This window comes from Diplotaxodon limnothrissa, linkage group LG1, assembly GCF_057381915.1.
Source record: "Diplotaxodon limnothrissa isolate DT_005_m linkage group LG1, D_limnothrissa_male_GT1.1, whole genome shotgun sequence".
Taxonomy (NCBI): domain Eukaryota; kingdom Metazoa; phylum Chordata; class Actinopteri; order Cichliformes; family Cichlidae; genus Diplotaxodon; species Diplotaxodon limnothrissa.
In genome coordinates this window covers 19877684-19897165 of record NC_140596.1, presented here as the reverse complement: position 1 = coordinate 19897165, position 19482 = coordinate 19877684, and the positions used below count along the sequence as shown (strand labels likewise).

At 41.4% G+C, this 19482-nt stretch overlaps 1 protein-coding gene across 1 annotated transcript; it reads left to right on the top strand.

Moving 5' to 3' along the window:
- The first annotated feature begins 29 nt into the window (after positions 1-29).
- On the top strand, positions 30-17546 carry znf821 (zinc finger protein 821). Its single transcript, XM_085376061.1, has 6 exons — positions 30-173; positions 11669-11800; positions 11942-12060; positions 13597-13695; positions 14083-14249; positions 15841-17546. The coding sequence occupies exons 1-6, from the start codon at positions 158-160 to the stop codon at positions 16805-16807; spliced, it is 1500 nt and encodes a 499-aa protein (XP_085232187.1). The 5' UTR covers positions 30-157; the 3' UTR covers positions 16808-17546.
- The last annotated feature ends 1936 nt before the right edge of the window (positions 17547-19482 follow it).

Here is a 19482-nt window from a genome sequence, read left to right as displayed (position 1 = left end):
GCAAGGGGTTCGCGAAAGAAGAGCTCATGTTTATCATCAGCGTACAGTAACGTTAGCTGTACGGGAGGACTTAATCACAGTCTGTGCCCCTTACTCGAGACTCCTGCCTCATATGTTCACTGGACAACATGGGTAATAGTTGAATTATGTCTTCATTATGATGGGAGATGTAGGTAGGTGACTGTACTCAACCCTTTCTTATCATTTACTAATTGCTGTGTGGCTTGTTCGCTTCCATCGTTCTCACAGTAACTATAATGGGCTAACGTTAGGCTTGTTATCATTAGCCAGCTAGCTGATGTTATCCCGTTGTACTCACTGACTGGATATCTAAATAACAGTGCATAACGTGACGTGCCGTTTGCGTCTGAATGTGTGTCATCTGCCACTTGCCTCACAAAGGCGATTTCATGACCTGACGAGATTATTTTGTTGAGATGGCATATTTTTGCTCGAGCGTGCGGAAGAGTACATTTTCACCCGGTCAATGTGGTGCTGCGGTCAGTTTACTCGTGGCAGTCAGTGATGACGACTACATGCAATGTTATGACATTGACAGTCCAACGGTTTGTAGCGACATCTAGTGTTGACTGTAGGATATGCAGTTAGAAAGAGAGTTGAAAATGAAATTACAAGTGTCATGATCAATTGTAGCACTACTTTTTCTTCCTATTATGGCTAAAGGGAGCACAAAGGTATCACAAACTGTGCGAGAGGCTCAGAAATAGTAAGGCTTTTGTAACAGAAAAATACTCTCAGCTTTGTCAGTGTCCAATCAGTGGAGGCATCTCTGTGCATTTTAGAATAAAAAATATATGCATAATAAAAAGTAAATGTTCATGTATTTTTTTTAATTATTTGAAATAGCACTGTCGCCTCACAGCAAGAAGCTTCTTGGTTTAAATTCAGTCTGAGGCCTTTCTGGATGTTCTTTCCACATCTGTATGGTGGGTTCACTCTCCGAAAACTCTTAACTTCCTCCCACAGGTCAAAGACATGCATGGGGTTAGATTAACTGGTGATCCTAAATTAGCTTCAAGTGTGAATATGAGTTTGAATAGTTGTCTCTATGGGTTAGCCCTGCAATAGATTGGCAGCTTGTCCATGGTATACCCTGACTCTGACTGGGATAGGCTACAACTGCCCCCCCCCCCCCCCCCCCCCCCCACACACACACACACACACACACTTCACTCAAGGAAAGTGAAGGACTGGATGATCATTTTATTTAGCCTATAAAAGTACCTCTATCCTATAGGTTTATCTATACACTTTAGTGGTAATCTTAAAAATATATCCCTGTTAATCGAAAAATGCCAAATTGAATGTATTTTTTTATGTGTGTATTTATTGTAAAAATTCTCCTATGAGGCCCTAGCACACTCCCTGGACTGCCGCTCTCACATAATTTCATTGTGTAAAACAAAAGACTTATATTGTATAATGTAAGTTACAGAAATACTGAGTGTATATCTGTACTAAACAGAACTGAGTCGTTGCAGTTTTCAGTTTAGTTTTTTGTTTGTTGTAAATCTAAAGATGTGCTATTTATTTGTTGCATACTGTACTTTTCTTTTTTAAATTTGGTTGTCCAGAATCACTCTAGAAGGCTTCTGTATGTTGTCAGTTTCTTCATTTGGCCATACAGCAGGAAAAAAAGTTTACTTTGTCACTGTGACAGGATGCAGCATCCCGTTGTATGTTGTGTTTGTACTCTTTGTCTAATGGCAACATGAACTCAAAAGTGTAACTGACTTATCAACTGTGTAAGTGCAAAATAATTGCTTGAACATTAATTTCCCCTTTCTATTTAATAACAATATTCATAATACAAGAATATGATTAGAACAATAATTTAACCTAAGAATATGATTTGACACATTAATCCTTCAAGGTCCTTTCAGATTATGGGTTTGTTTTTATGTTTTATTTATCTATCTATTTATTCATTTATTTTCGGTAGATTTCAGATGCGTAGGTGAGTTCTTATGATAGTGTTTATTGGGGATGTGATGTGCTGAGTAGTCCTTGGATGGATATTTATTAGTTATTAGTTGAGGTGTCATTGTCAGGTTATAGTTACAGAGCTTATGAAGTTAAATAGGAATCATTGCTTCGTCAAAACCGCCCACAGAAATTTACTTACTTTAAATTGATATTTGAACATGGTCGGGTTTTTTTCTCCCACACGACCTGAATGCAGCATAGTATCTTTCACTTGAACTCCCCTGCGTCCCTACACATCCCACAATGCTGTTCGACGTTAGCTTCATTCCTTTTACGTTTAGATATCAGCTGAGCTCGTGCTGCGCTGCAGTTGTGCGCGGGTGCCAGCGGATCGGGATCGGAGCAGCTCGGAGCTGCTCGGAGTCTCTCTGTCCGGGCTTGGACATCGTCTTAACCCGATAATCGGCTGAAGAAGGGGCTTTTAAAAAAGACAACAACAAAAAAGACCGCAAGAATGTGACTCTTAAATGTGCCCGTTTTTTTATTTTTTAATCTCCGAAAACGACCCAGTTTCTGATCTAAACGATTTGATTTTTTTATATTATTATTTTCTTCATCATCTGCTCCCTCTGAACATACTTGGACCGTCCGGGGTTAGGATATTCTTTTTTTCTTTTCTTTTTTTCAATTTTTCCAACCGGTTTGGGCAGTAATATGTCCAGGCGAAAACAGACCAACCCCTTCAAAGTTAACTGTAGGTATTTCAGGTATTGTCTCTCTTACTATTTCACGAGTTTTATTGATGACACTTGCGCTATCCGTGTATACTTGGGTCGGTTGACATGATCACGCTGCGAGGCAAGCATTGTGAGTTTTCTCTCTCTCCGTGTGTGTTTGTTTGTTTGTTTTATCTATATTTGTAGGATATAAACATCGTAACTAATGATATTTGTGTTGCCAGACAGCTTTTAAAGAACCAGGAATTAGGCAAAAGGCAGTTTGGGGTTCAAAAGTTGTTTTTTGTTTTTATTTATTTATTTTTTGAGGTAGAGGTAGGTTAGGGTTAGCACTTTAATTGTGATGGTTAATGTGAGGGTAAGGGGTTAGGGAGTATTTTAACTCTATGAAGATTGTCCAAAAAGATATGCATGTGTATCATAGTTTTAAAATGCAGTCCCAGGACACCTACTGTTGCAGGAACTACCACAGAATTAGTTTTGAGTATTTTGGCAGGTGCTTTTGTGCATGCATTGAGTTTTGGGTTTGTTTGTTTTTTCATGGGTGGAAGTTGGATTTTGTGAGGTGGCTGTAAGTGTGATTGGTCCACATAGAGCCAATGCAAAGAGTGGTAACTTCCTTATCAGAATTCTTTGATTATTTGATAAACAAACATGTATTTTAAGTTTGAGTAAATCAACCCCCATTTACCAAGACTACTGGGTTTTTTTGGGGTTTTTTAAATATTACAGTCCTGGTGACTTTTCTTTGTATTGAAGGTAAAAACCTTTTTGGAATGTGCCAAAATGTGTATATTTGGGAACAGGTTTTGCCAAAATAACAGATAAAGCCATGAAATGTGGCAGGTTTGTAGTTGATGCCAAGCTGGTAAACTTGTGTGATCCAGCCCATGAGCCCTATAACTAGAGACCATCTTGCAGTGGGATCACACAAGTTGTGACACATGCCAGAATACTGACATTTAGACTCATTAGTACTAAGTATTCAGCACTCATGAGTTGGACCACACCCATCTTCTGACTTAACCGTTATTTCGCTGAAGAATACAGATATGTAATGTTTTGTGTCAGCGCCTTACAGCTTTTGTGACATTACTGCACTGGAAAAATTTGCCCACAGACACATATACAAACAACTGTCAGCATTTTCGAAATTCAGTTTGAGGTATCTCTATGGTACATTTTACCATGATGACACACACAGAATCACAAGTAGAAACCAATAATAGCTACTCTATCATGCTTGGTAATAATGCAGTAATAACCATGCATACTTAATGCCAGCGTGTTGACGGGTGATGCAGCCACTTTGATCCAATCTTAGTGCGGTCCCACTTGACCACAGTTATTATTTACAGGTATATGAAAACAAAAGAAACGGGCATAAAATGGGCAATAAATGCAGTGAGAGCAAGCTCAGGTCAGATGCACTCAACAGACTAGAAAATCAATAGTGACCATCTTGCAAGGTTTTTCCAGCATAATTTTAGTGTTTACCACACCACAGAAAAACCACTCGCACAGTGATAAAACTATCAGTCAGTTTTTATGTAGGGTTAAATTTAGTCTTTAACCCGACTCGCTTTTTCATTTATCAGTTGTTTAAAAATAACTAAGATATGTAAGATACCCAATACTCTCACCTTACCTGTATGTGGCGTCATCCCCAAAAGGCCAATTTTGAGCCAGGAAAAACCTTGTCTGGTGATCAGAAGGCATTACTACACTTTAATGCAAATACTCGCCGCACCACACACAATCTCAAACTCGGCCTCATTTAGATCTCATCTGTAAAGTTTTGTGTGTGTGTGATTAGTACTGTTGTTGGCACTGTCTTTCACTTCAGTTCAATTTTATTTATACAGTGCCAAATCACAACAACAAGCTACCCACAGACAGACAAACACCTGCCAAAGTACTCACACACATACAGGTACACAAGCTTATAACAATGCAAGCTACACTATTGCAGCATGTAATGACAAATAACTGAATGTGTTACATAATATGTGAAAGAGCACACTCCTGGTACATTTTTAAAAATAATTTAAGTAGCCACTATCACTTGTATTTTAATAGTGGAGCTTATTACTTGTTGGTGCTGATTACAGGCTTAAAATATTTTTTATAAATATCTCTCCTTTAAGGCCGACAAGCTTATATTGACTAGAAATGTTGTGTGAAAGAATCTTTCAGTTAATTTAGGTATCAAGGCTTGTGGCTAACCATGTTTCTGGTTTCAGTTTTGAGATGTTATTTTTGTCAGTTATCTGCTCTTTTTAAAAAAAAAAAAAAAAGTATGAGGCATTTAAAAAAACAAAACAAAAAACCCCCCACCTATGACTAAACCATGAACAGAAGGGACAGAGGTTTCAGCTTGTACAAACAGTAGCTATGCGTGCACTTGATTCAGTTTTCTCTGACAGCTCAGATTTAGGACAAGATTGCAGGAGAGCATTACTGAGCACACAAGCAGAAAGACTTCCCTTGTGTTGTATGCAAGAGTGTTTCTGTTATTTCCCCTTTCTTCCCTTATTGAATGATACGTCTAATATTTTTCTACTACACAAACACTTTTCATGCTTACTTTCTAATTCTGTTCAACATCTTAGTTTTCCATCCCAGATTTTAATTAAGATTTTATTTTAATGGTAAGCAGTCATCTGAATAAACAAACATCTGGTTTCTGTTGTTTATATGTGATGGTTTGCTGCTCATCTGTTAAATAATTTTTTAGCTAAATAGTAATTTCTTCCATTTAAAGAAGGGACCTTGGGCTTACTGGTCGCTTACAGTGTAATGCATACTGACTGGATTACTGACATTTGTTGACCAAATTCTATTTTAAAATAGTGTCATATTTTTATAAAGCACAGATAAATTTATTGAAGCAGATCTCAGGAGCTCTTGGGAGACCCTCTAATGTAGATATTTTGTTGGTGACTCATCTTCTACCAGGATGCTCTTGTCAGTGCTTACCCTGCTGACCTCTTATCTTAAGCTAGTTTTTGTCCACTGAAGGGGATTGCCCAGTGTAATCTACTGAAGTATGCTGCGACCCTCCTTTCTAAAGAGTTTGTTTAAACTTCTGGAGAAATGCATCTCACACTTGCTGCAGACCGCAGTCATCCCTGTGAGCTAATGAGCTCATTTGTTGCTCTGAAACACCTTTGAGAGTGAGCGAAAGGCCTCAGGAGGCCCCAAGACTGTTGTATAATATGTTGTTTGTTTTTTAAATTCTTGTGAGTGCAGAAGGACACCTTTTGCACACCAACTTTCATTCTTCCTCACCATGATTTGTTTTACCTGTCTTTTCTTGTGAGGTATGAATTGCATTCAAAGAGCTGTCCCCTTTGAGTGGGTCAGACCAGACAGACTGACAGACCAGACAGGCAGGGAGACAGTCTGACAGGCAGGCGGGCTGACACACATGCACATGCTCACACACACACACAAATGCACACACTCAGTAGTAGGCACACACACACACACAAACACACACACAGGGAATTCCAGACAATGATACAACAGCGGTGTCTGTCTAGCTGTTAAGTTTGATGTACAACAATACTCAAGATTTTTATGCATTACATAAAAGTATTTTGTTTGGAGGTGGTGGTGCATACCCTCGTGGTGTCAAGTGGATGCCTGTCAGGGAAGTACAGTATATTTGTGTAACAGTATATGTGAGGCTTTGGTTTCATAATTTTTCTGTACCTAAATGTAGAAGTTCTGAAAACCTTTATTAGTATTAATTATAACAAATAAGGTGTTATTTCAGAATATTTCACATTATATATGTATTGTTGATCCAACTATGAAATTGAGTTCTCAGGTGGGGGGGCTGTTATGAATCCAACTTTGAGTCTCGTGTGGCTACAAGGTGTTTGTCAGTCTTGTAGTTGAAGCAAAATCCTAATCTAAACATGTAGGTTATTCGTGGTGAGAACTGATCCGATGTCTGGCCCACCGTCCTTGTTCTCCAGAAAGTCTGTGGACGTAAGAGGGGGGGGCCCCAGTACTTCTGCAGATTCAGACAGTGTTGTGTGTCTGCATGTGTGCATTTTTGGAGGGGATGGCTGCTGAAAAGGAGAAGGAGGGGCCTTTGAATTCAACAGGACCCCCATTGCTCTGTGTTTGAGTAGAGTTTTGGCATTCTGTCTTTTGTCTGTTTTGTTTTGCGCACTACCCCTCCGTCACCCTACCACCCCCGGCCTGCCCCCCCCCCCCCCAACCAGCCCTCTCCCTCTTGTGTGTGTCTCTTGGCTGATGAGTTTGTCTCTTTGTCTGGATTCAGTCAGACACTGCGTCACCTCCTGCCTACAGACACACAGACTCAGAGATAACATCGCAGTGCTAGAGACTGAGGGAGCGAGGAGGGTGGGTAGTGGTGATGGTGGCGGCGGGGGGGAGCAAGGAGAGACAGATGTACAGACAGAACCGTAGCGGTGGGGGGATGGGTATCTCTCACACATCAATCATTGGCTATGTGCCGAGAAGCCAGCCTGTTGTAGTAGTTCACAGTTCAATACTCGGACCCACTCTAACGAATGCTTGGATTTCTGTGGGAAAAGTGCCCAAACTGTGTTCACATACCAACTTCTCACAAGTAGCCAAATGACTAGCTTTAAGATTATACTTCTGTCTTGCTCACACACACAATAAAAGAGAAAGTGTGTGTCTGTGCACCGTGCACAGTACCTCAGGATTGTGATGAATGCTGTAATTACTTCTGCCAGTCTCAGGTAACTGAAGTCAGGATCTCTCTCTCCCATCTTCTGATCTGTGTAAATGGAGAGGGAGCACACAAGGGAAGAAAATTGGATTTTAAGCTATCATTAATTTTCGCTATCTCAAGTGGTGATGTTCCTATGTGTGAATGCCAGAGGAGTTTTCACCAAGACTGCATCCAAAGGAGCAGTGCTGGCAGTTGAATGAGCATTTGCGGAGTCCAGTGTAATAAGAAGAAAAGTGAAGGGATTGCATCGCATCCTGCAGCCAAAAAGAGCCGCTGTGTACAATAAAGTGTGGCATCGCGGCAAGTGAAATGAGCTACATATGGGCTGTCATGGTGCAAAGCTTTATCCTCCCCCTCGGAGCTGATGGTAAAGATATAGAAGTAGACAGAGCTCCATATATAAGCTGGGAGGACAGAGGGCGAGCCAGGCTGTTCAGTGTGTGGGTGGTACTGAAGGAGAGAGAGAGAAACGGAGCAGCTAGGCAGTTAGCTGCAGGATAACAGTGCAGGCTGCTACCCCCGTGGGACTGCAGCATGGCTGTCGGAACAGCTAGCATGTATCTGTGATTGTATATGTGTGTAAAAATAGTGGGGGTTGGGATGCAAATGAAGTAAATGTGCATGCATATATGCAACTGGGCTTGTCTCGCTGCTTTTGTATGAATCCTGCTGCTTGTTGTATAGGTCATATAAAACCAGATGAATCTGCTAAGAAGTTCTTCTCAAGCTGATCGCGCCCCCAGAGTGCTAAGAAAAAGGTAGAATGGTTTCAATAATTTACTCTCTGGGACAGCTTTCTATCAGTTTTGCTCTGATTATAGGTTTTGTTTTCATTAGCGTGTTATATTTCTGCAATAATCTCAAGATTTTTTAATTGTAATTGGATGGCGTGATCCACATTAAGTGTGATCAAACCATGGAACTTCAGCAATAGGTGAAACCACTTCTATTAAAAGATTTAAAGATTTATACCTTCTTGTGATACACTACAGTAGCGGATGCTGTAATGAAGTTGCTATGGAGATAAAGCTTTCATATGCCGGGTACAATGTATGGGTAGAGACAGTTGCTCAGAATCGTTTTCTTTTTGTGCCCAAGGCAGGACAAAATTTCAAGGTATACCTATAAAAGAAGCCTCATTTGGAATATCATCAGTTCTTCTGATTGTGCAGTCAGATGAAGATATTTTTGAGCAAAAAGCCTTCAGTTCTTTTTGTGCTTCACTATAGGCTGCACTAAACTCATCAGATTCTGTCATACACAATCCAACAGGCAGTCTTGTTGTCCCTGGTTCTGATCCAGCATCTGCTGAAGTGGAGATTTCTCTCTGAAGTTATGTCAGGATTCCAGGTGCCTCTTTAGCTTCCTTGGCAACATGTTGGCATTTTTAACTCCTTCCAACAACAGCTGCAGTCAGGCTGAAGGCCAGTGACTGTCAGTCATGGCTTTTTAATATTTAACTGCACAAAAAGTATACCTGCAGTACTATTAAGGCACACTATTATGGCCCAAGATTTTGACGCATAGAACCAGATGGTAGTAGTTGTCCTCTGTATAAGATTATTGTTCTATCAATGTCCAGGATATGTTAGGGACACATCCTCATTTGTATTTCTCAGCATCTTTAGGTGTTGTGACTTTTTGCTTACAATACAGGGAGTGCAGAATTATTAGGCAAGTTGTATTTTTGAGGAATAATTTTATTATTGAACAACAACCATGTTCTCAATGAACCCAAAAAACTCATTAATATCAAAGCTGAATGTTTTTGGAAGTAGTTTTTAGTTTGTTTTTAGTTTTAGCTATTTTAGGGGGATATCTGTGTGTGCAGGTGACTATTACTGTGCATAATTATTAGGCAACTTAACAAAAAACAAATATATACCCATTTCAATTATTTATTTTTACCAGTGAAACCAATATAACATCTCCACATTCACAAATATACATTTCTGACATTCAAAAACAGAACAAAAACAAATTAGCGACCAATATAGCCACCTTTCTTTGCAAGGACACTCAAAAGCCTGCCATCCATGGATTCTGTCAGTGTTTTGATCTGTTCACCATCAACATTGCGTGCAGCAGCAACCACAGCCTCCCACACACTGTTCAGAGAGGTGTACTGTTTTCCCTCCTTGTAAATCTCATATTTGATGATGGACCACAGGTTCTCAATGGGGTTCAGATCAGGTGAACAAGGAGGCCATGTCATTAGTTTTTCTTCTTTTATACCCTTTCTTGCCAGCCACGCTGTGGAGTACTTGGACGCGTGTGATGGAGCATTGTCCTGCATGAAAATCATGTTTTTCTTGAAGGATGCAGACTTCTTCCTGTACCACTGCTTGAAGAAGGTGTCTTCCAGGAACTGGCAGTAGGACTGGGAGTTGAGCTTGACTCCATCCTCAACCCGAAAAGGCCCCACAAGCTCATCTTTGATGATACCAGCCCAAATCAGTACTCCACCTCCACCTTGCTGGCATCTGAGTCGGACTGGAGCTCTCTGCCCTTTACCAATCCAGCCACGGGCCCATCAAGACTCACTCTCATTTCATCAGTCCATAAAACCTTAGAAAAACCAGTCTTGACATATTTCTTGGCCCAGTCTTGACGTTTCAGCTTGTGTGTCTTGTTCAGTGGTGGTCGTCTTTCAGCCTTTCTTACCTTGGCCATGTCTCTGAGTATTGCACACCTTGTGCTTTTGGGCACTCCAGTGATGTTGCAGCTCTGAAATATGGCCAAACTGGTGGCAAGTGGCATCTTGGCAGCTGCACGCTTGACTTTTCTCAGTTCATGGGCAGTTATTTTGCGCCTTGGTTTTTCCACACGCTTCTTGCGACCCTGTTGACTATTTTGAATGAAACGCTTGATTGTTCGATGATCATGCTTCAGAAGCTTTGCAATTTTGAGACTGCTGCATCCCTCTGCAAGATATCTCACCATTTTTGACTTTTCTGAGCCTGTCAAGTCCTTCTTTTGACCCATTTTGCCAAAGGAAAGGACGTTGCCTAATAATTATGCACACCTGATATAGGGTGTTGATGTCATTAGACCACACCCCTTCTCATTACAGAGATGCACATCACCTAATATGCTTAATTGGCAGTAGGCTTTCGAGCCTATACAGCTTGGAGTAAGACAACATGCATGAAGAGGATGATGTGGACAAAATACTCATTTGCCTAATAATTCTGCACTCCCTGTACACCCTGTACCGGGGCAGGTCCACCACAGGCGAATCAGATCTGGGTGTTTGTCCCTAACATCTTGGCGCACAGCTGGGGTCTTTCCTCCTCATCCACAGCCATTGACTGCAGCGCTAAGCAATCCCTGGAATCACCTTGAAGGTGGTGGCATAGGGTTTGGCTGTGCATCTCCAAGTGTTTAATAAGTTTAACTGTGGAATGCTAAACTGTTGCTATCCAGCCTCAATGCTCTGCATCTGATTTCAGCTGAGTGTGTCACAGCTTTTTCCCATGGTACTTTTAGTTCTATAAAGTAGACAATACAGAGAGTGGTGGACCAAAGTACCAGATCTGGTCTTTGGGCAGAAGCAACTATTTCTGATGGGATTATAAGCTGTTGACCTGTATCAAAGAACATTTTCTAGTAACAACCTCCTTCAAAAGTCTTCCTGGTCAGTGATGGAGGGTATTTTTGTCATTGTTCTTAAAGTGGCAGTGGTGCTGCTCTTTTGGCATTGATAGACAGAGACTTCAGCACCTGGTTGTGTCTCTAAGTATACCTGCCTTGACAAAGGCTCACTTTAATTAAAGTCATGATGTGCCTGAGTGCGTTTCCAGTTGATTGTCCCTTTATTCAATATTTCCCACTTCATCCACTTTTGCTGTTGGGCTTCTAAGATTAGCAAATCTTGCAGCCGCCTCCTGCCACTGGAGTTCTAAAACTACCAGCTTTCGCCATTTTCCTTTGTTCCACAAGGGTCTATCTGGAAACAGGCCCACTCCTACTCTCCTTTGCTGAATGTAGCTCCCAATCTTAGAAGGATGGAGTGCTGATTTAGCCTGTAGTACAGTTTCTGTTGGTGTCCATTTCCAACATGTTGTTAATACTGGCATGACGGGTCTTATGGTTGTGTCTCAAGACTATGAGAAGGTCAACTCCAGTCTTGTCTTGAAGCCTAGTTTGAAAGAGCTTGTTGGCTTTTTCTACATGTACCACAAGTGAGAAAGTCAACTTTTCAAGAATCTTACCGACGGTCCTTCTACTGTCTTTCTATCTCCAGGGCCATTCCACACTTCAACCATCACAGGACTCCAGCACACTATTAACATGGATGGCAGAGACGAATTCACAGAGGACAGTGAATGCTGCAGCAACAACTCCCAGGAAGTCCAAGGGCAGGATAGCTTCTCAGGTACAGGATGGAGGGAAGGGTCAGGGAAGGACTGTTGGACTCTGTAGGAATGTCCTTGGAATGAGGGGTGTTAGTGAGAATAAGCCCTGCCCTGTGTTTTGTTGTCTGTCCATATTGATAGGGCTGTGTTTGCCTCCATAGAAGACAGCGATAGTGACCCAGAAAACCACGGCGAAGACTCGTCCTCCAACACCTCTGCTGACGACCACATGACCACCAAGAGAACGCAGTGTCTCCTACAAGGAGCAGGAGTCAAAGAGGTGAGAGGGCTGCTAATTTAGACACCTTCACTCCAGTGTTTGTTATGATGGTGCTTTGAATGGCAATAATGTTTATTTCATTCTAACAAATACAAAAAAGGAACACGCACAAAGGTTGTGGTAAGGTTCTCATAACTGGAAAAATAATTTTATCTATTTCTCACTGTGTACGTCTTTGAAAACAACTTCTTGGCACATCATCAATTAGTTTGAACACAACTTATGCATTACACTAGAAGAGACCATACTGGTAACGTTGTGGTGTGGAATAAACACACAAACAAAACACGACAGAGATTTAAAAAAAAAATGAAGACAAGTATCTGCCCTGCATCTGTTTGATTATGAAATATGTGGTTTATAAACGAGTTGGTAGGCGTGAAAAGAATTTATCAACTCTCATCCATCAGTCGTGCATGAAAAACAAGTCAATGTGAACCGTAATTTGCATCTAGATGCCCACCCTGTCATCTGCTCCAGTTTTATGATGTTTAATTAGGTTCATGCATCTGTGAATTTAAAGCTAATGTGCTGTGCTAGAGAATATTGCAGATATTTCTCCTGAGATAACCGGAAAGGAAGTAGTGATATTTCACCAAAATCTTTCTATTTGTATGCAAAATAACAATTAACATAATAAACTTTTGACATTTTTGTTTTATTACTTTGAAAAGATAAAAGTGAAAATGATAAATAATCAGTTAAAAGACATCACTAATATAGTAAAAGTGTGGGGGGAGTAGTGGGCTACCTACTTAGTACATCTACAGGAGCCATGGAAACCCATGCCATGAAACCACATGCAGTTACTGAATCAGCAGAGCGTTGGTGAATTTTATGCACTGCTCTGTAACTTTACATGATCTGTCACATTCACAGATGAGTTGCTGTGGTTCCTAAAAGCTTCCACTTTGCAATAATACAGCTTACAGCTGATCGTGACTGTTTGTGAGGGAAGAAATTTCATGAACGGACTTGTCCTCGCAACGCTGGCGTCATTTTACAGCAACACACATGAATTCAGATAGCAAACCATTTTTTCACAAATGTTTGTAAAGGCAGACCATATGGCTGTTTGATTTTTTTAGACCTGTGCAATGGTTCGAGAACACCTGGATTCAAAGATGAAGAGGTCTGGCCCAATATTTTTATTCAAAAGTGCCCTTTGAGTTATTAGACACCCCCAGGTCCAACCAATATGTTTTCTGCCTGCACCTTCTGTTTGAAAATGTTCTGTGAGTCACATCTGTCTCAGCACACAGTGTGATGTCACTGTCAGTGAGTCACCGGGACTTGTGGGAATTTTGCTCAGTCATGCACTCAACACATCTTCATCCACTTGTGAAAATGCTTCAGACCAAAACAAGGCCTCTTTTACGTTTTAACTGCCATCATACAAATTGGAAATCTTAATTTAATAAATAACTCAGAATTCAGATTTGTGATTTACAACTGTAAGATGTAGGTGTAAAATCATTTGAATGTAGTGTTAATGTGCTTCTGAAACGAGTTTAAATGGTTCTTGACTTTCCTCAGGAGAGCGAGGAAGGGGGAGAGCACAGCAACAACTTTGTTTGTCCTCTCTGCCCGCTGGATTTCAGCAGCCCAGATAAGCTCATCTCCCATGTCTACCAGGTGAGAATAACATCGTCTCACCTGCCCCGATCTAGTACAGAACCAAAAAAAGAAATGCAATTTTCAAAGCCGTGTGGCAGCAGCCTATCTGCTCTGCAATCTGTCTACTTTGTCATATAGCTGCATAGTTTTGTTTTTTAAACTCTGTATGCTGTTTGCATTTATACTACCATGCATAACAACCACAGCATCAATTATAACTGTTGCAGACATGAATTTAAATATTATAATTTTACTTTTCAAGTTCATAATATTTTAAATGTATATTTCCTTTGTTATTTTTTTCTTTTGCAAACATATTGCAAACTGATAATCGCCTGCAATACAAAGTTATTATATCTTTTAAGTTTGCTGCTTTTCTCATCTCTGTTTGCTGTCTTGTAACAGCACACGACTATGATGAGCAACACCAAGAGCTATGTGTGCCCAGTGTGTGGGCGAGCCCTGAGTTCGCCCGGCTCACTTGGACGCCATCTTCTCATCCACTCCGAGGACCGCCTCTCCAACTGCGCTGTCTGTGGTGCACGCTTCACAGACACCAACAACTTTAACAGGTTGAGCTCATCTCTGCTGTAGCTCTCATCTCAGGTCTTAAATGCAGATTGAATATAGATGTTGTGATAAAATTATACTAACCGGGTCCTGAAGTTTCTGTGTTTATTTAGTGCTTATTATTTAATTATGTCATTTATCTTAAAAAATTTTAAAACAATATCTCATATGTGGTCCCTTTATGACAAGGTGAAAAGACACCACTGATTCAGAAGGATGAGCTATTTAAAATGAGGCCTTTTAATTTTTCTAGTATCTAAAAATTGATTCTGGCAGGAGTGTAATGTAGAAACATAAAAAACTGCATGCTACTTTTTTTCTTTTTCTTTTTTTAAAGACAAACCTTTTCTTTTGTCGAACCTTTGAAAATATAAATTGAGTAAAAAGAAGTCACATTTTCTCTTTAATACATTATAATAGAATGAGAAAGAGCAATGGTTTTCCAAGTGTGGGATTAGACAGAATGCAGAGCATGAGGGATGAATAAAATTAGTACTGCAATGACAGATTTAATGGAAATAAACTTGCGTGTTGCTTAGCAACTACCATTACATTTCTAATTTAAACAGCACTGACAAGGTCAGGACGCATTGTAGAAGGAGAAGCAGTGTGAAGTGATGAAAAGGAGAGAAGAGAAAAGTCATGAAGCATTACAGTTGGCAGAAGCATTTGCTGCTAAGTTTGGAAAAATAAAACATAAATACTTGTTATTCTAAAGAGAGACAAAAAAAGGTGTATCTTAGATGTACGTGGAAAAGCTGTTTCATGTTGTTCCAGCCAGCTACAATAAAGTAACATAACCAGCATCTGGCAACCAGTGTTTTCTGAACAGTCACCTCCTCTGAGGCTGTTAACAGCCTGTTAAACTTCTCTCCAGAGAGCTAGCCAGAGTTCATTTGACGCATGGCCCTTATTCCTCTCTGAAGCAAAAAAGTTTGCGAAACGACTAACATGGAATCAGTCATCTCTTCCCATTGCAGCAAAGTGGTTTCAAGTCATGTAACTCATCGCAGCTTGACAGAAGCTAAATTTTACTGTTGCCTAAAATATGTGACCATACGAGCCAGGCTAACAAAAATTCAAGGCAAAAACAATGCCTGTCAGTCTGATGTATGAAGCCTTTGTTGCAGGCTGGTGGAAAAAAATCCCTGCGGGGTGAAATCTCGGATTTCAGACTGCTCTGAACACTTAGTTTCAGATAGTTTAGTGTTTTTTTTTCCTCCTGCTCTTGTCTCTGTGTAACGTAAGCGAGAGAGTATATCACAGATATCGTGATCTCAGGCACGCTGTGGCTGTGTGCACAGAAACCCCACCAGCTGTTCAAAACTCAGATGAAAGTTAGTTTATAGTGACGGTGAGAGAGCTAAAAGCATTTTACTTAGACGCAGTATAAAATGAATACGTTTATTTTTAACAGGAAACAAATCTCGTCTAGGAGACCTCAAGTGAAAGGCTCTATGATCCCCACATTAAAGATTTAGACAGGAGCAAGCTTTCTATCAGGGATCTAATGCTTCCCTGGAAGAGTCCAGACCACTTAAAAAAAAAAAAAAAAAAAAAGGATGTTTACCTGATTCATGTTTCCTGTCGTAGGGAGAAGCTTAAAGAAGTCCTCGACACAACTAGGATGGATTTTACTGGGGGAAGGGACACCAGTTCCATGTCCCAGTCCCTCTCGAGCAGCCCCATGAGCAGCCCGGGCCCCTGCACTGACTCTTGCCATGGACTGGGCCCTAGTCCCAGTTCGTGTCAGGGTCCTTGCCCGTGTCAAGCAACTAACCCCAATCCCAACCTATGTCAAGCCCAACGTTCCTGCCAAGGGCAGGGTCATATCTCAAGCCAGTGTCAAGGCCCCAGACCATGTCATGGCCCTGGGCCAGGATCAGGACCGTGCACAGACCAGGGACCCGCATTTCCCTCACTGCCCGATAGTCTCCTCTCTGAAGGGCCATCCCTCGCCTCAATCCCTGATGCACTCAACTCCTCCTCTTCAGGCCTTCCTCCTATCCCTGATATCCTGAGCCCTATGCCAGTGTATCCTGCCGGAGTGCTGCTGGTGTGCAACAGCTGCGTGGCTTATCAGCAGCTAGTGGCGGCCCAGTCACCGATGCGAAAATGGGCTCTGCGTCGGAAGAACGAGCCCTTGGAGGCCCGACTGCAGCGTCTGGAGCGTGAGCGCACGGCAAAGAAGAACAAGCGGGCGTGTGAGACAGAAGAAGAGAGGGAGCTGAGGCGGCTGCGGGACCGCGAGGCCAAGCGCATGCAGAGGATGCAGGAAACGGAGGAGCAGCGGGCACGCAGGCTGCAGAGGGACAGGGAGGCCATGCGATTAAAGAGGGCCAACGAGACACCAGAGAAGAGGCAGGCCAGGCTGATCCGCGAGAGGGAGGCAAAGAGGATCAAGCGACGGCTGGACAAGATTGACCCTGCTCTGAGGACACAGATAGAGCACGATCCTGCAGCCATGGCTGCCCTCACAGCAGACATGAGTCTCTTCCAGTTTCCCTGCCCTATGCCTGTCCCCTCCATTGATAATGGTCTATTCATGAAGCTGCCCTAGTGGGTCCAGGCCAATCGGGTGAGGGCAGAATCCAGTTGGCTTCTCGCAGCATCATTAACCTCTGCACTGCGCCATCAGGCTGCCTGTTCACAGAGAACCATTCCTAGCTGGTTTCCTCTCAGCTCGATCTGCGTCGAACAGCTTCGCACACAAGCTGCTTTGTTAAATACAACAAAAACTTCTTCAACGTCTTTTTTTAAACAGCCTAGAAAACCTTGGGAACAGGGATGAGAATGTTTCTTATTGTATGGATGATGACATAAGAGCATGTTGTAAAGAGATTTTATCTGTTGCGTCAGTGGACTAGCAGATTTAACACAGTTCATACTCATAGGAGCAGTTACACTTCCTTTGAGGGGACAAAAAAAAATCATTTGCACATGGACCTTCAGTGACAGGAGAGGGGACTTTGTAGCCACAGTCCCCTCTCCTTTCTGGTCCACTCCGCCAGCCCAGTGACTCTGATTTCCAGGTAGCTACACCTCTCTTCAAGCTGCTACCATGGGTCCCTGGGAAGTTCGTGTTCAGTCAAACTACTACCTCAGCTGGCGCCGTGGATGCGCCCTCTGTCCTGTGGCTTACTGCGTTCCAACTCCAAGCTTCCAAAGCTCTATATGTACTGTACACTACTACCGAGGATGCAGGTCATTTTTGTTTGTTTTCTTTACATTGTTATGTTTGTATTGATCATTCAGGCACTTTAATAGGACACACACATTCACAAGTGATTTTAAAAACAAGAGGCGTTATAGATTCTGGCATAAAGTTTGAATGAATGTCCTATTGAACGTGTTCAGTGTTGAGCTACATTCCTCTTATTTCTGAGTTTTACATCTCAATGCAGTCCACCTTTGTACATTCTCTTTGCCAAGATACGACTCTCGCGTCTTTACGCTCCGAACATTTTTGCCAATGTCATTTATATTTTGACTTTCTTTTACAGAGGTTTTCTCTGGCTCTTAAAAAACAACAAAAAAGTAAAGTCATAAAGTCTGTGCTGCTGTTATTGTACTGTAAAATACATTAGTTACCTCTTATATGTTTGGGCTCATTGCATTGAGGAATATTCTATTCCTGTAAGTGGTTGCAAAGAAACAGTACACAACATGTTACCCGTTGACCTCAGAATTTGTCGCATTACTTGAATTCTGCCCTAAAAGATGCATTTGTTTTCCTCATGAGCGGGTTCCGACATGGTGGGTTTTTACCGTCATACGGGAAATCGTACATAGATAATGCAACCTCTGCTTTGTGCAATTTGTGTAGCATCCACATGTATTGTAAGGCTGCAGTACCTTCAAGATGTGTAAACAGTACCACTTAAATTATGTTTTATATCTGCAAGTCACTTTTATGGAGTCACATGACAAGTGGAAATTGTTCTAAACACTTTTTTTGTTTGTTTCCTTCATCTGTTACTGAGCACTGGGGCTAACTTCACGGCACATACAGCCCATACCAGGAGATTCATTAACCTCATTCCAGCACATATTTATGCAATATGATGTGAATATATATATATATATATCTGTTTTTTTTTTCTTGTAAAAGTGTTTTGAGGTGTTTTGTTGATTTACAAAATGTTAAAATTAGAGGCCATGGTTGGATAACCCTTGTTTAATTTCCTGCCTGTTACCTCCACTTCTTGTCTTTGCTTATCCAGATGGAAACATTTAACAGTGTCAAATGAGCAGTTTCAGAAGTACTCTTTAAAGAAGAACGAGCAGCGGTTCTGTTTGAGTCACTCCTAGACAAGCCGCAACCCACCTGGCTGTTAGTTCCAGCAGGTTTAATGAAGAAAAAACAAAAGACAAAAAAATTAAAGGGAGTTTTGGTTTTATCCTCAGAGGCTTTTTTCTAGGAGTGCATCAAACCTCTATGCAACAGATGTTATTTATTAAAGGAAATTAATTCACTTTTCACTGAAACTATGCAGAATGCGACCTCAATTTTAAACAGACTTCAAAGCAAACAGTTCAGCTACTCAGGCAGTTTAACTCAGAGGGCTCAGGGCCTGGATACGGCACCCCAGCCCATAAGAATCATTTGTAGACCTGTCATGCAAACAGAACAGTTTTAGGCAGTTTTGGGACTTTTAGTAGAGACATTTTTGTCTTTTTTTGAGAGATGTTTCCTCTTCCTAGTTCAGCACAAAAAGCAACAGGGTTTCACTGCCATCCTTCTCATTATACACTCTACCAAGGGCAGATCAGTGTTCTCAACAAAGGCTTCAGGTGTCGTCTCTTTCTCTCAGAATATGAATACTGGGTATTCTCAGAGGTTGCTCTTTGAAATTGCTGTGACCCTGTTTGTCCTACAACTTCACTTACTAGTTGAAAGGAAGTTCTGTGGACTCTGACGTGGCGCTGTTCTTTGGCAGCAGCGCTCTCTCAGTGTGGATTAGGTAAAAACACTGCATGTCCTGAAACTGCACTCGTCCTAGAATGGTTCAACATGAGCTTGTGTTCTGTTTGTTTATGCCTGCCTGTTTTTTACAGTTTAATCGAAAAATGTTTCAAGATGTTGGCCTTTCTATATTCTATCAGGATTTTCTCTCAATGTCCATGTTTACAAAAGAAGTCTTTCTGATCAAGGCCAAATGAATGAGCTAAACTGCTAATGACAACATGCTAGTTGTGATATCAATGCATTCTGACTGGATGGCACTTTGGGGG

Bases quoted from the DNA above. Each gene is read 5' to 3' on its own strand.
- znf821 (XM_085376061.1), top strand. The intron at 13,696-14,082 runs GTGAGAATAACA...GTCTTGTAACAG, and splicing joins TCATCTCCCATGTCTACCAG to CACACGACTATGATGAGCAA. The intron at 14,250-15,840 runs GTTGAGCTCATC...TTCCTGTCGTAG, and splicing joins GACACCAACAACTTTAACAG to GGAGAAGCTTAAAGAAGTCC.